The 15,551-nt window shown below is 44.6% G+C and overlaps 1 protein-coding gene across 1 annotated transcript in view; it reads right to left on the reverse strand.

Moving 5' to 3' along the window:
* The window catches only part of tim (timeless), a 37,443-nt gene extending 23,021 nt beyond the window's left edge, over positions 1-14,422 (reverse strand). Inside the window, exons 1-10 of the mRNA XM_084594692.1 lie at positions 14,282-14,422; positions 11,031-11,063; positions 9,475-9,641; positions 9,302-9,362; positions 8,210-8,263; positions 7,585-7,750; positions 7,325-7,548; positions 6,629-6,948; positions 2,191-2,260; positions 1,285-1,514 (exon numbers count right to left, since the gene is read on the reverse strand). Of these exons, the coding sequence (XP_084450818.1) occupies positions 1,285-1,514; positions 2,191-2,260; positions 6,629-6,948; positions 7,325-7,548; positions 7,585-7,750; positions 8,210-8,263; positions 9,302-9,362; positions 9,475-9,641; positions 11,031-11,063; positions 14,282-14,422 (1,466 nt within the window). The remainder of the gene's footprint in view (positions 1-1,284; positions 1,515-2,190; positions 2,261-6,628; positions 6,949-7,324; positions 7,549-7,584; positions 7,751-8,209; positions 8,264-9,301; positions 9,363-9,474; positions 9,642-11,030; positions 11,064-14,281) is intronic.
* Positions 14,423-15,551: the final 1,129 nt, after the last annotated feature.

A 15,551-nucleotide genomic window follows, 5' to 3' on the forward strand; every position in this document is an offset into this window, starting at 1 on the left:
CGTAACGCCAGAACTGACTAGGACGATTTGAGGCATTCCTCTCTAAAGACTCAAGATAGGAGTCGTAGTCCCGCTTGTATAAGCGTTTGCAAAGAGAACGCACACGGCGAAACTCATCTGCCCAATTGTGAAACCCAGGGCGTTTCGCCTTACGATGGGCCCGTTCCTTGAGCTTTAACGCCGTTATTAGTTCCCTTGAAAACCAGGAAGGGAACTTCCTAAGCGTAGGAGTATGCAAAGGTATGTACCGACGCATACCATCAAGAACTATTTCTGTAAAGCGACTGACTTGTCCATCTGAATCATTAATGTCATTTAAAAGGGACCAGTCGACGGAAGAGAAGAAATTGAAAAGACCGACATAATCACCACGTGCATACGCGAAACGGGGCGAATTCCCCACCCGATCTGAATTAGTAGAAGGTGAGGCAGAGAGAGCAGTAGTAACTAGAAGCGGAGGGTGAAATTTGTCACAGCGAGTCAGCGGTATGTCTGAACTCGAGACTCGAACACTTTCAAAATTCGATAGACAGATGTCAAGAATATTACCGCAACAGTTTGCAATGAAATTGTGTTGCTGCAAAGAGTTAAAGGCTATAAAATCAAGTAGAGCGTTAATAATAATAATAATAATAATAATAATAATAATAATAATAATAATAATAATAATAATAATAATAATAATAATAATAATAATAATAATAATAATAATAATAATAATAATAATAATAATAATAATAATAATAATAATAATAATAATAATTGGTTCACCGGAAGGGAAAAGCGACAGCTGGATGCCTTTCTCGCAGAAAGACAAGGTGTGAAGCCGAGTCGATGCGGCCATTTTTTTGTACCGATGATATGTGCGTGTGTTATATACTGTGCTGTTCATCAGTTTAACTATATACACTGACCAACTTCAAAAATTATCCAGGGGACTTGTAAGATAAATAGTTTTAATTCTGGAATAAGTACACACTTCGGTGAATAAGGTGCACTACAAAAGGCTGACATGCAGGAATAAAGAAAACCGGAAATAGTAAAGATTCGAGAACAAACCTAAATGCGAACAACGCGGGTCAGTCAGCAAGGAAGGCAACCTTGACCATGCTGCTTTTTTCCGCCATTGAAAACGTCATCAGCTCGCGAACTTTATGTGTTTTTTTTTTTTAGAAGGAGGAAAGAAAATTTGTTATGACGCCAGCATGACAAATCGGGTGTTTCAGCAAGTCAAGAGTGAGGCTGCCCAGGGAGATGTGGCAGTAGGGAGGACACTTGAAGTACCTTTTCTTCAGCAGCTTGGATCCCTCGGCCGACTGGTGCTGGGCGAGGTCGAGCTCTTGGCAGACGGCGATGGCCTCGAAGATGAGCAGGCCTACGACCTCGACAGACAGCACGGGCCTCACGTGGTGTAAAGAGAGACCGAGAGCTGTAGCCAGTCCCGTGAAGTAGCCGACCACCCAAAGGAAGTGGCAGCGGTCGATCAGGCTCGATCCTTGCTCGTGGTTCACCCTCTGCGCATGCGTCAGGCACGCGCGTATTTGTTAGCGAATTGAGTACAAATAGAAGATGATGGGTATATATCGACCTGGTTTCTATGTTTCAATCGCAAGCAAAGGTTTTATGAGCTGGACATGATAAAATAGCGAAATGTAGGCATTGCCTCCACAGGATGTCTATTGCAACCGGGCGAGGCGACGTCATACCATTTCTATATGAACAAAGCACGCTGTCATTTACTTTCAGTCAGTGATCACGGATTCCTCAGAACTCTTGAAATAATCATAATGTGCTAAATTCAAATTAAGTTACGGTAAAAAACACGTTCGTTTTTCACTTACGCATTTATCAACGAGATATACGTATTTCTCCCATTTGCCGCTACGTAACTTTTCTCACACGGCTACGGTCGATACAATGGGTTCAACCCCGTAGAATCATCATAATTCAGCATCATCATTCCTTAACCATCATCATTGTCATCACCACCACTACCACCACCATCACTGAGGGAGCTGAATTATGCCGGCGTGAAACTGAAGAACAAGTTGAGAGCTAACACTAAAACAGAAAACAAAGAATATTTAACTGGCTTTGTTCGGCGAACGTAAGCGAAAAAAAAAAAAGGGTAGCAATTGTTTTCTCCTTGCTTACCTAACGCAGGCAAAGAATAAAAGCACGACTGCTCACCATAAGCTCAATCACCAGGGATCCATATCCGCTATGCAGGAAGCTGATCGTAAAGCTCTGGAGCATGTTGCTGTAGGAAGAGATGGGATAGCAGGTTACAAAATGAAACGCGCTGTTCCGAAGCAAAATTAAAGGCCACATTACTGAATGACTACGCAAGTAGGAACAAGTACACGTGAATGCAAAGCACGAGCAACGTGACAAGCACGGAAGATCTAAACAAAGGTTGTTTTCGGGAACAGCGGACCCGGTTATACGACAACGTTACGGAACGAATCGGCGGGGCGCTTGAAGAGCGGCGTCAACACGGACTACCCGTCGCGACGCCTCAAGCTTCCGAACAGATCTTCGTCGACGAAGGGTTACGACTTAGTAAATATATTATTCCTCAGGGTTTTTGAAAAGAGATAAAGACGCAAGCATTGAACTGGCATCTTGTTACATAGTTAGTTTTGCTACAAACCTTGATCTCGAGTTGAGAGTAGGAAAAGGAACGAGCATGAAGTATTCAAGACGCAAAGGAAATAGTTTGCATCCCCCCTCCCCAAGAAATAAAGAAGATAGGAAAAAGAACAGCTCGCAAATCGAAATTCTAAACCAGTTGTTTTGACGTATCGTGGTGATATTGTCAACACTATATGTCGTTGTCAAGGCAAAATTTCTCATGATGCGTTGTAACAGGGTATGCCTTGGTAAACTATGCTCAAAATCATTTGTTTGCATGCCCTTTAATAGCAAACTGCGGCCTCGTTTTTCGTTTTTTACTTGCTGTTTTGGTAAAATTATATTCGAGCAGATGGCGACCATGATTTCTGCTCTATGTGAGGCATGGTAGATCAATTATGATTCTGAGAATAATAAGCAGAGGCTAAAAGCAACAGCAGAAAATGTGGGCTATTTCTAGTCTGTCCGCTATATGCCAGGCAGGGGTATAATAGAGTATAATAGAGGTCAAAAAAGAGCGCACAAAGGCAAATGAGTGAGAGGCAGTGCGCCTTGTCCAGCGGCACGCAGGCTTATTAAACGACGTTCTCGGGCTCTAGTTACCGAGGCGAACAAAAGAAAAATGGGAGAGAGGCGCGGGACAACGAAGAAAGATAATCTCATAACGCCAAGTGCGAATAAAACAGCTAGATACCGCTGAGTTTTGCGTAATCTGCACAAACTAGGCGCTTTCAGGGTCATCACGGCCTTTCCAGACACAGACGAGCACTTTGGCAGATAATGGGGTTTCGCTTAATGGTTAAATGTTCTGGCTAAGTGAGCAAGATCAGGGTAGGAACTTCTTGTTTTATTAAGCCAAGTATGCTGCGCTTACTGGGAGCTTTTTAAGTACAAAATAGTATAGAGGAATGGGCAGCATTACTAAAGGAAGGTTGGTGGATACATCGAATCACGCGTGCTTTTGCAGAACCAAAGATAACTTTTAGTGTGTCGACCGCAGGGAGGTCCGGATTTGGATATTGCTTCTTTTCGGTTACCTTGTTTTTTACCGCGTATATACTTTTCAGTGGGTTCTTTTGTGTCTTTAAATGCACCAGGCAATGTTTGCGTCATACTTTAAAATTTTATACCTCATCTTCTCCGTATTAGGTTTGTAGGGAAGACTGTACTATCACTTAACATTTTCGCTAAAGCAAAAACAACGTAACTCAACCAAGATTATAGGCGACTAAAACACTCGATCGGCATAAATAGTGTTGCAGTGACCGAACAAGGAACATAGAAAATCATGCACCAACACCAACAAGGACGAAAAAGGGACGAAGACGGGACGTGATCAACACGCAGACCGGCACGGGACGCTCACGGACAACCAACCAAACGCAGACGTGGCCAAAAATACCCTTCCAGAGCGGCGCCCTTCTTCTCTCTCGACTGCTAAGTGAGATCTGTGATAGGCTGAAACAATGTCATCTTTAACCGAAGTCGTTTCCACATTAACTAGGTGAAAAAAAAAAAACGCGTCGTTAAGGCTCGGCTATTCGGCTGCGCAAGGAAACGTGAGAGTCTGAGATTACACTGCTTCAGCAGATCATAACTCTCACTCGGCAGTTTCGGCAAGCGACGGGTGAGAAGAAGGCGGCCCGCTAAGGACGGGTAGTGGCGGCGGGTCGTCCATGGACTCCGTCGCGAACTGTGGCCGAGGTCGAGCGACGCCCCGGGGCGCGTTAACCGACAGAAATTCAGCGACTCTGCGCTCCGTCACTTGCTAGTATCGCTGGGGACCGTATTCTGCGTACAACCTCACGGGCTGCGAGACCACAAACCAACCACCGACCTGGTTCCTGTACGCTCGTCAGTGACGCTGCTTGTCGGCGTCCTGATTTTTTTGGCACTGACTAACCTTAAACAACGGATTAAATTTTTTTTGGAGAACTCAAGTGAAATGTTTATACCTCGTTGGGTGCGTAAAATCGTTAGGTGCAACAAAAGCCACGTGCGAAGGTTACGCAACAAGTAAAGTGAATGTTTTGCGTTTTGGCTAAGCTAGCTGGTGAAGGGGAGTGCCAATCGGCCTGAGAGGAATAAAGCCCCGATGAAGTACGCAGAAGTCACCAATGACCAAGCGACATCGCTGGATTTTTGTGTACTAACGCACCCCTGGACTGCCGTGGGAAGTGTAGGAAACATTGGCAAAGATGCGCGTGCCATAATTGTAGAAGAATGCAAGAGTGAGTATAGGTGAGAGGGGAGTGAAAAAAAAAAGGGGCTTTGGGGAAGGAGGTAGGGAGAAAAGCCTGAGCGTAGCAGACTAACGAGGGGCCCAGGGGGAATAATTTGAGTTTGGGGAAGTAAGGTATGGTAAAAGAACAAAGTGCAGCGGTTTAGGGATCTGCAAATTTTGTTGTCGAGGCCGACAAAGTAGGTGCAAGCCGCGTCCGCCAGCAGCGAACACCCGGCCGGGGCCCAATGGTGGCTATGAGGCCCCCCGCTGATGCAGTTTACCGTCCATGCCCATTGTAATCTTCCACAACTAGCTTCCACACGAGTCCGGCGCGGCGGTCCAAAGGCACGTCGGTTGCGGTCGTCCTCGATCTGAAAATTTCTTCAAGAGAAGAAGAAGACGGTCTGGCGATTATTATGGCGCAAGATCGCAACAGTGAGCGAGTGACCCAACCGACATGAGATGAATGTCGAAACAAACGATATTTTTCATAGACAAGTGATGTCTCTCGTGGTAACTGCAAAAGAATCAAAGAAAGATCATATGAGGTCACGAAATGTTACTTGCGAGTCCAATGTACCTGCATGACTCAAATGCTTCCGTACGGTACCAAAAACCAATCGGTACAAGGTAAACATGTTGGAGCGCGATCGCTTTGTTCTATAGGCAAAAAAACAGCAACTGATTTTATATTCGTGAGTAGTTACTGCGAAGCGACTTCAACACCACTTCAGTCATCAGAGTCATGTGCAATATCCTGGTGAAGAAACTGAATACGTTTGCAAAATAAAAGAGCCACATTTCTCCTCGGGTCGGTTCACCGTTGTTTCATATATCCGATATTAGTGTAAAACAAAAAGCTTCCGAATACAAACTTTTCGAGAGCTTATAATAATGCAGCAGTTTACTAAAAGAGGTGTATATCAAACCTACCTTCTTATGTCTTTGGATGATTCTTGACTCAGGAAATGTATGTGCAAGTGTAACCTAGCAACTCTCGTAATTGGTGCAACAAAGGGTAACCAAGGAAGAGAGCGATTAGAATGCAGTGCAGCCAGATGTTGCTGAATTTTACACCTAGAGAGAGTTTCTCAAGGCAGCAGTTATTCTTCATTAAGGCAACACAGGTCACTGAAAACGCAACCTCACTAAACGTAAACATCGCATGCATGCATTTCTTGTTTAAACTTGCGAAAGGTAAGTTCAAAATTAACCCACAGATGTGTCGCATTTTGGTTACGTTATACTACAAGGCGTATAAACTCGGTTATTCTGCTTGCTTTCTAGATAAAAAACTATGTTTCTTCAATACTCATTCTTTCCTTGCTCGGAAGTTGAGCGGGCGATCTCGGCAGCATATTGGCTGAAGTGAATGACGTAGATAAATTCCAGACATTGATAGAACTTAGTCTGCAATGACTGTTCACTGTAGTTTGTTACTCCTGAATACATTATACCTCCACTCCTATATCTGTTAATTTTTTTTTGAATATCTGTCATCACCAGCCAACTGTTTAGCTCTATACTATGTTCATTGATGTAAAACTTCCCCCCTCCTGCGGCTCCTGCAATGTGGCTAGCAGTATTGTAATTTTAATAAATAATATAAAGAGTTGTTACCTTAAGCAAAACGTTAACTTTGAGTAGGAAGCTTGCCCGCAGTGCTTGAACGTGTATATTGGGCAAAAGAAAACAGCTGTTTAAAAATAAGCAACGATATACTGAAAACCTAGGCGTATTCAATCAGCTCTGCAGGGCCAGATCGTTTACCTGATGTCATCGTTGGACGGGACGTGCGCTGAGGCATCCAGAAGTACCAACGTCTTCTTGCGGTCCCAAACCGGATCCCGGAGTGTGGAGCGTGACTCGAGCGAGGCTACAGCGGCCTCTAGGCACACAGAAGGCGTGCATTTACCGCCTTTCAGCTGGCTTTTGCTCTTGCGAGACATGACCACCAGGTTTCGCTGTTTGGAGCGAGCCAGCAGCTCGTCCTCGTAAGATGAGTCACTGCCAGAGGGGCTATCGGCAGAGTGCATGGCCCTGTGTTTGGCTGATGCTTTGTGGTGCGGGTCTTTGATGTGCTCCTTCACCTGCCAGAAAGAAATTTCTTACCTGAGGCCGCGTGAGTGCAGACATTTCACTAGAGTATGTAGGTTTCATGTCGGCGCTTAATTGTACTTTGAACAAGGGGTTTGATAGTCTTAGGATTCAGTCTCACAGTAATTTGTGATACGAGCGAATACAGGGTGCTCATTCTGACCAATACCGGCGACTTGGTTGATGCGCTCTGACCGCCCTTGTCAATTAAGCAAAGACGTTTGTGCTAAGTGGCAACCTTTCTACCAGTGGGGCTTCATTGTAGCAGCTGAGCAGCAGTAACGGACGAGTAACGTATGTCATTTTACAGCGTGCCCACAGATGAAGACCAATAGCAATGGTTCAGACTAAACAGGAAATCAAACTTGCCTGGTCGTCCTCGTCCGACGATGATGACTGGCCGTTAGAGGATGACGTCATGTTGTCCGCGCTTGCGCGGCCACTGGATGACGACTGGTCCCGGCTCAGCTCTCCCTTGTCGCGGGGCGAGAATGACCGGCTGTTGTTGGAGGAACTGGTGAAGTCCGATTGGCAGTAACCGGAATCTCCTGCCGTGGAAGCTGGCCCACTGGCTGTGGCGGGCATGCCTCCACCTCCACCCGTCACGATGGCGCCGCCGGCGCCGCCACTGCCCTTGTTGGGGCCGGTCACGCTACACGGCTGCGCCGGCTGCATCGAGTCGTTGCTGCTGGCGTGGTGGACCGAGTGCTTGGACGTATTGCTCTCGATGTCATCCTCCGAGCTCTCCGAGGTCGAGGTCGAGTTCGAGATCAGGTGCTGCAAGTTTCCTACGTCCTGCGGGCGAGGTTTGCAAGCTCCCATGGACGCCGCGCTCTGCACCGCCAAATCGCGCTGCCATGGTGTAAGCAACATAGGTTTAAAGTGCTGTTGCAGGCGTCATTCACTTATCTTACTTGCGGTACTTGGACACATGAGAACTATGACTGCACTACCGTTTTACGTACATTGAAACAGGGGGTTAAAGTTCCCGCTGAATGAAATAATTTGTCAGCGTATTTGCATCAATGTCAGGCTTGTGCTTGAACTTAGCTCTGCTGCGAAGTGTCGTTGTTTTTGAGGCGACAATAATGTAGAACTTTCTTTTGTCACGTCAACCACCGCTCTAGATGAGGTGGCAAAGCGGGCAGGCTTATTTCCCTCGGGCATGGTAATGTCCATAGCATCATAAACGCCTTTCGTCTTATCCTATTTGTGACGATGGCTTACAAGAAATGCGTTGAGACTTTGGCTCACCTGGTCCTTGTACAGAAGTGCTATTATCTGGACTACGACAACGGCCCAGTTCACCTGCGGGCAGTTGAAAATAGCACACATTAGGTGATAAGGCTGGTAGGCATCTTGGTGTCAGATGCCGCCGCCAACAATAATGACGCAGTAACAATAGTTTTTTTTTTTGCCATTTTCCAGCGCTGTCGAAGTCTCATTTGTTTGAGAAAGGTCGGCGTAATGGCAGGGGAGACAATTAAATACTCAGGGCGAAGGCTCGCACTCCTGTTTAACTAACGAAGCAATTATAACAGCCTCTTGTTAGGAAAACTCTCTAGTGCACATTGGAAAGAAATTCATAACACTTGATTGAAGAGCTCACTGTAAAAAAAAAAAAAAAGGGGGGGGGGGGTTCCAGAACACATTTTTGTTGAGATTTGGTGTCTGGATTCAGCCTGTGATCACAGAACAATCCTGGAATGTAATTATGTTTCAGCAGGCGATCATGTGGCGTCTATCACTTAAAACAAGCGAATGAGCTATGTACAGAGTCGTCCACACTTAGTGCGAATACGCGAGCAGGTGGTCGCTCTCTTCAAGGCCGCTCTACCTGTACGCGCGTTAGAGTGAAGTGGCAGGGCATGCATAACAACACCTCCAGGGCATGCATAACAACACCTGCCTGTGCTACTTCGCTTCGTTATGCGGCCGCATCAGACGCAATGATGCTTTGATGAGAGCGGCCACCTGCTAGCGTGTTCGCAGTAAGAAGGGAAGCCCCTGTACACCTCATACCTCATGTCTCAGGCCTGTGCTGCGCTTCGGAAACCAAAGGATCTATAGAAACTAACCTGGGTAAAAACAAAATTCTTCTAAGGAAATATTCGTTGCTGATCAGTTATTAAGCGCTTAATAGCCATTACGAGCTACACGAGCTACATTACGAGCCAATACACACAAGTTATGAGAGAATATTTTGCAACTTATTATTTTCACTTGGTGCTGTTGTAGTTAAACCTCCTACTGTCAACTGTTCCTGATTCCTAGGTAAAACGTTATCCTTGATTAGTACCTCAGATAGAAAAAAAGAATACAAGAATTATGCCTAGATAGCCGTACCTTGTAGACGCTGTTCAGCATAAGGATGAGAACTCCGTCGAGACCGTGCACGAAGAGGTTCCTTTGTGTTTCAAAAGGAGGGGGAGGGAAGAAAGAGAGCAGCCAATAAACACACGCATTCTGTAACGAGACCAGAGTTGTGAAAGAGGCTGGGGCTATTGGAATCATCTTACCAAATAAGCTTGTTGTGGACGCTCAGCCAGTCCTCGTAGGTATTCTCGGTGATGCCGAAGCGCGACGACTCGGTCTTGTCCGGCACGTGCAGCAGGTTCCTCATCAGAACTAACGAATTGCTTAGGCCTTCGAGGTCGTTTTCGGTCAGATCTTTTGGCTCCTGATCCTTTTCCGGCAGCGGGACAAAACACAGACGTTTCGCTTTTGCCTTTGCCCGCGGCACGCACTTCTGTCGTCTACCCGCCAGCATAATTGTCACCAATATCTGAGCGTTTCTGCCTCCTGTACCTCTGTCTACCCTAGCAGCTTACAAACGGCGACATGCAACGCACTAACCGTCTCATGGTGCAGAAGGGAACACATACGGCACTCGGCCTACAACGTTCACGACTATGCTAGCTGACTAGTGTCAAGAAGCAACTGCGCACTTACTAAAGAGTCAGTGTTATCTTTGTAATGTTATGCTATGTGTAACGGCACTGAGTCAGAAATAAAAGGACCCGTGAAAGATGGCAAGTGAAACGAGGAAGAAGGCAATTGTTTGTTCGAGTACATAATAACACAGGCTAAAACATCACGATGATGTGCTTTACTTTTCTCCGTCTTTTTTTTTTTTTTTCTTGACCGGAATAAAACAGTTTGTATCTGGGTTTACGCGCAATCAAGCGGACTTCGGAAATATATTCTGCCTAGATATCGACGTAGTTACAGCAGCACTAGTTGCGCGGTGACTGATTCGCAATATTTATGTTCATAACTTTTTGGCGAATTCCCGATTCTTTTTTGAAATGCGGCCACAGCCGCACCTCTTTATTCCCCAAGATTTTGTGTATTGAAGCATCGTTTAGCATTAGCCATGAAGTTCGTCCCGAGTCGCCTTCATCTGATTTTGGGATTTGTGTTAAATAAGTTAGCCAAGGGAAATTTAAGAGTAGGTTTGTCAACCCATGCTTCGAATAAAACAGTACGTGACGGCAACTAACGCTGGTTCACTTTACTGTGTGCGTCTTAAAAGAAAGCTGATCACGAAAGGCCTTTGTGCTAAATGTGCCATTTTTCAGTGTGTGGTGCCAGTGTACTTTAAGGTAGGTATTTTAGTTGTTGAACTATCGCGGATTAAAATGAGAGTAAGATGTTCACCTTGAGCTTTCTTGAAGTTACGAAGGGTTTAACATACCGTGTTAATAAAAGGAAAGCATACAAAATGAATATTTCACGCGAGTGTTAATAAAGTGTTATGAGGAGGAGTGTGAGGTAGTACGCGTAAGCTTTAGCTTATCATGTTTAAATAGGACACTACGGCTTTAGTCTAGCTGAGACAATAATTAGCATTGCAAATAATGCTCTTAAACGCTTTGCTAAGTACATCATGCAAAAACGCTCGTACATTTACTCTATCACAACACTTACGACTTGACTACACGGACACTTCGACGCTCAAAAACTTATTGCCTGCATTTTGCAATAAACCGAGAGGCTGTTTGCGCGAAATCCAAACATCATAGCACAACACTGAGACGTGAAAAGTTGAAACAAATGTCTTGCAGCTACTAACCCATAGGTTTCCGAGCTTGTCTGCCAGACGAACCTGGGTGAAAGTGAAAGGGAAAGGAAAATTGTGGAAAATCTCTTATGAGTCACTACGGCTATTTGCAGCATAATTCACTAGTAGTAAATACAGAAAAATCCAAGGCGGCCCTATGCCGACCCAAATACAAATGTGTTTCCACACATAAAATAGCGCTTGGTAACAGTTCGATTGAAACTGTAGAGAGTATGAAGGTACTGGATGTTCATTTTTTTCAGTAACCTAACTTGGGGATCAACATGTTGATGTCACTTACAAGAAAGTTTGCAGAGCTATTGGTATATTAAACAAATGTAGGCATGTGTTACCTTTAGAAGATTAAGCTGCTGCTTTATAATTCTTTAATTCTACCCCAAATGACGTATACCCATTTGGTATAGGGAACTACAACCAAAACCAACCTAAATAAATTATTGTTGTTACAAAAGAAAGTAATAAGGATTATAGCTGACGTAAAGCATGATTCTGACACAGAAGAACTTCTTAAACAATTTGCAGTTATTAGGGTTTGTGAATGTTATAACTACCGTCTTACCACATCGTACACCACAGCTGTAAAAAATAATAACCTTTTTTACAACATCGCCACACTGAAGCCAACTGTTCAGAAATATAACACACGTCTACCAAATGTGTTCTACATACCAACCCCGCCAAACAACTATGCCCTTCAGTCATTAACCTTTACTCTGCCAGTTCTCCTCAACAGTTATGCGCGTCATTCCGTCGGCATTACTATGATGTCTAAAGGATGTTTGAAACATTTATTCTTGGGGTATAATAATGCAACAATGTGAAATGTGAATTCAGCGTCATTTTCCTCGTGATCCTGTCAATCCTATGTTTCCTTCTTGTGATGCTGTGTATGTTAACTCGTATGATAGTGTATATTTAATGCTCCCTTGTTATTTTGATAGTGATAGTTTTCCGTATTATTATTTTTTTTTTGCGACACTGTATATCTTGTGTCGTATGGCAGTATATTTGTACGCTCCTTTGTTATTTTGATTGTGAGATTGTTCCAAATTATGCCTCTACTGCTGTCATGAGTGAGGGCAGTCTCCTCGTCAAACTGCAGGTAGCAGTAGCTTTTTGTGGCTGCTCCATCCTTGTACTTTGTGAAAAGGAAAATAACATTTGATTTGATTTAAAAATAGAGATTAACGCTTTATAAAGAAAAAAAAAATCAAGAAAACTCCGCGATTCCTCATGCCCTTGGAACAGCCGAAATATTACCTCAAGACAGCAGTATGAACTACTGTTCAGCGGCACAAAACTCATGGTGAGATGAGCATTTGTAAGTGCATCATTTATCACAATTACTGCAAATTGTTAATGCAGTATTACGCGTTGCACTGACGACACTGATGATGCCTTCAGTTTTAGCGACCTACGTACAGCCGCGTAAAAAGAAAAATGAGGAGACATTTAAGCTCCGTCTTTTAAGGGCTCGGTGCGACAGATTTAAGGGTGCCCATCTCCGGCTTTTCCTCCGGATTCTCGTTAGTGTACATGCAGTTTGCTGCTTGCCTAATAATTATTCTGTTAAATTGTGCATTTGTTATCTCGCACAAACTCATTAGCATCCAGTAGTAAGCCACCGCATTATGTTAAAGACCATCCGACATAGATATGCAATCGCCGCTCTAACCAAGCCGTACGAACGTGCCTGCGTGGCCACAGAGCAGCGTGTCTTAATATAGGGATCCAAGAGTCCCGTAAAATTTGATTCCCATCTAACCCTCTCGTCTCAAAAGGGCGAAACAATTAGGCAGCTCCGACTAACTAGGTCCTGTGACGTTTATCGTGACGTCACTCAATGCGGCCACCAATCAATGTCCGGCCATGCCACCGGCCGATTACTACCTGCCAGAGGCATGCTGGGCATTTTTCACTCATAACGTCGACAACGCTGACGCTTGGCTTTCTGGCGAACGAGGCATTCGACACTGTCGCGTTAACGGTAACTTTCTATGCACAGTCCTCGTCAAAAATACATGGTCTAGGGGGTTTTGTTCTGTCTGATTGTGGGGAGCTCTAGTCCTTTTGAAAGTCCAAGATTTCGAGGCTGTGGGGACGCGAGTAAACTCGAGAAATCAGGAACGCTGACGATGCTGATTGGATCATGCGGCGTAACTCTCGGTGAGCTGTATGTTTTGACAAAGGCTTTACTCTGTAGGGAAGTGTGTAGCTTTCGAAAACTGACGCAGCCAGTGGCGACATAATTTCTAAACTTATTGTAACTTAATAGCTCAGAGAACGCTGTGTCAACCGCATACAAAATTTATCGCGACGTCATTTGATAGCATTTCATGTTCTACGATACTGAATGGAGCATCTTTTTTTATTGTTGAAATGAAAGTACAAGTAAATGCACAGTGGAGCCGGCTGCTTATAGCCACAAAAATGGACAGAAAACTGTAAATACTGAGAGACACAAGTACACACAAGACGATACACTCATAAAACAAGGAACACAAAACGATGGGCGAAAATGCACGTTTTTAAATTAACCCCGAAGATAAAATGAAGAGTCGACGACAGCAGATAGGACAACAGAAAGCGAGAGGGAAAAAAATAGAGGCGTGCATCCTGCAGTAAGACATAAAAAAATTACGGGTTGTGTTCAAGAAGTAGTGCCCCTTGTCAATTTTTGTCGAACATCGCTCCTTCAGAATTTATGATTACGAAATTGTGAATTATTATGAATTTTGAATTATGAAATTCAACGAAGACTACATCCGCACGTCTACTGGAGTTATATTACTATTTAGTGCAATTATCTTTCACTTTCGCCGGCGTGAGATGTCCGCCGTTATAACTTTGCAGTGGAAGCGATGAAACCAGAAGCAAAACAGACGCAGAAGGGAAGCAATGCAGTTCTGAAAAATGACGCAGCTATAGTGACGGCTTGTGTTCTGCACCTGCGTTTCATGGTGCTTTCATCAGAAATGTGCAAGTTAATTAATGTTGGCAATTTTTCCCTCCTGGTGTTGGTTCTACTCTCGTAGTCCGACCGTCTCATTTTGTGAGTTTTTTTTTCTTTCTGTAAGTATTCTAAGACTATTTTTCTGTACTTGTTGGCGTGGCGTGAAATATGACATTTTTCTACAATAGGGGGGGGGGGGGGGGGGAGGGGCAAGCGATAACCAAAACACGAGCCGAGGTTGAAAAAGTGTCGACGGAAGGTGCGTATTCGACACAGGGCTATAGCTCACCGTTTTCATTTTAGCCTTAAGGACCCTCATGATGGTCTCCGTGGAGCGGACGTCCAGGAAAGAGCGCTTGGTCTCAAGAAGGAGCCTGTGCAGATTTTGGATGGCCTCCTTGGCCGTCTTGCTCTGGAGCGCCAAATCCATCGGTATGAGACATTCGACAGGCGTTGTCAGCCGGAGCAGCACCCTGCAGAGAGAGAGAGAGAGAGAGGGACACGTGCCGCCAGTTCATTTTAATGCTGCGCAAATTTACTCCTCGTCCGAACATTCACCCTGATTACTTTATTCCGTACACATGGCAGTACAAACATGTATTCGTCAATGTTTGGAACTAAAGATATATAGGCTATTTCGCTTTTAATTTTTAGGCACGCCGGAAATAAGCGCTGAAAAAACGAAAACAAAAACAAAACAAGCCTGCTTAGTTTTTTTTCTTGCCCTTCAATCTAACTTAGATAAATAGACATTACAGAAAAAACCACTTTACGCTATTGCCGCAGATGCACGTATGCGTAAACACGCAAATAAGATGGAAGGCGACGTGCAAGTCATAGCATGACCCAAAATCAAATGCGTATACTTTTGCCCGTTCGCTCTTTAAGTATTCCTTAAGTTGCTGACACCTTTAATTTGCTTACAGTGTGCTTTCTCAAGAACAGCTGTATAGCCTCTCCAGACGGCAGCTTATTCGTGTTGTTACTGAGCCTTTGTTCCCTGTACCTTTGTATGAGGCGCGTATCGGCGGTTTCTTGACGTCATAGTTTTGAAAAGTGCTAAGCGAATGAGCATTCCCTCTGATGCGAAAACGTCCTTTCCTTAGACTGCACATGTCGACGCTGCCTATAAAGACATAGCTTCATGCTAAGGGAATATTTGTGCCATGAACGTTTAATTGCCGCCAGTGTAAAAAATTATAAATGACACTTTACCTGCGCCTAAAAATGACGCGGTTGCTTTAAGGGATGCCGTCTGCGGCTCCCCTCTCGGTTGCGTTTCTACGTACGTGAAGACTCTGGTCGGTCAATTACCAGTTCCGTAATTAGTGAATCTAGTAGTCATATACTCTTATCAGCATGCAGTGCTAAGCTAGCACATTAGCCGGCTACCGTTCATAGGTGAGCGCCCGCCATAAAAGCATCGATTTAAGCGCCTGCGTGGCCTAAAGGCGTAGCATGCCTGATTCGGCACCCAAGAACGCTGGGAGAGTGATACCTATCCCACCGGCCCACCTAAAACGAGCAACTTGAGTTGGCAGTTCCAAATTTAGTGACAG

The sequence above is a fragment of the Amblyomma maculatum genome, chromosome 2, assembly GCF_055883805.1.
Source record: "Amblyomma maculatum isolate TAMU_Amacu chromosome 2, ASM5588380v1, whole genome shotgun sequence".
Taxonomy (NCBI): domain Eukaryota; kingdom Metazoa; phylum Arthropoda; class Arachnida; order Ixodida; family Ixodidae; genus Amblyomma; species Amblyomma maculatum.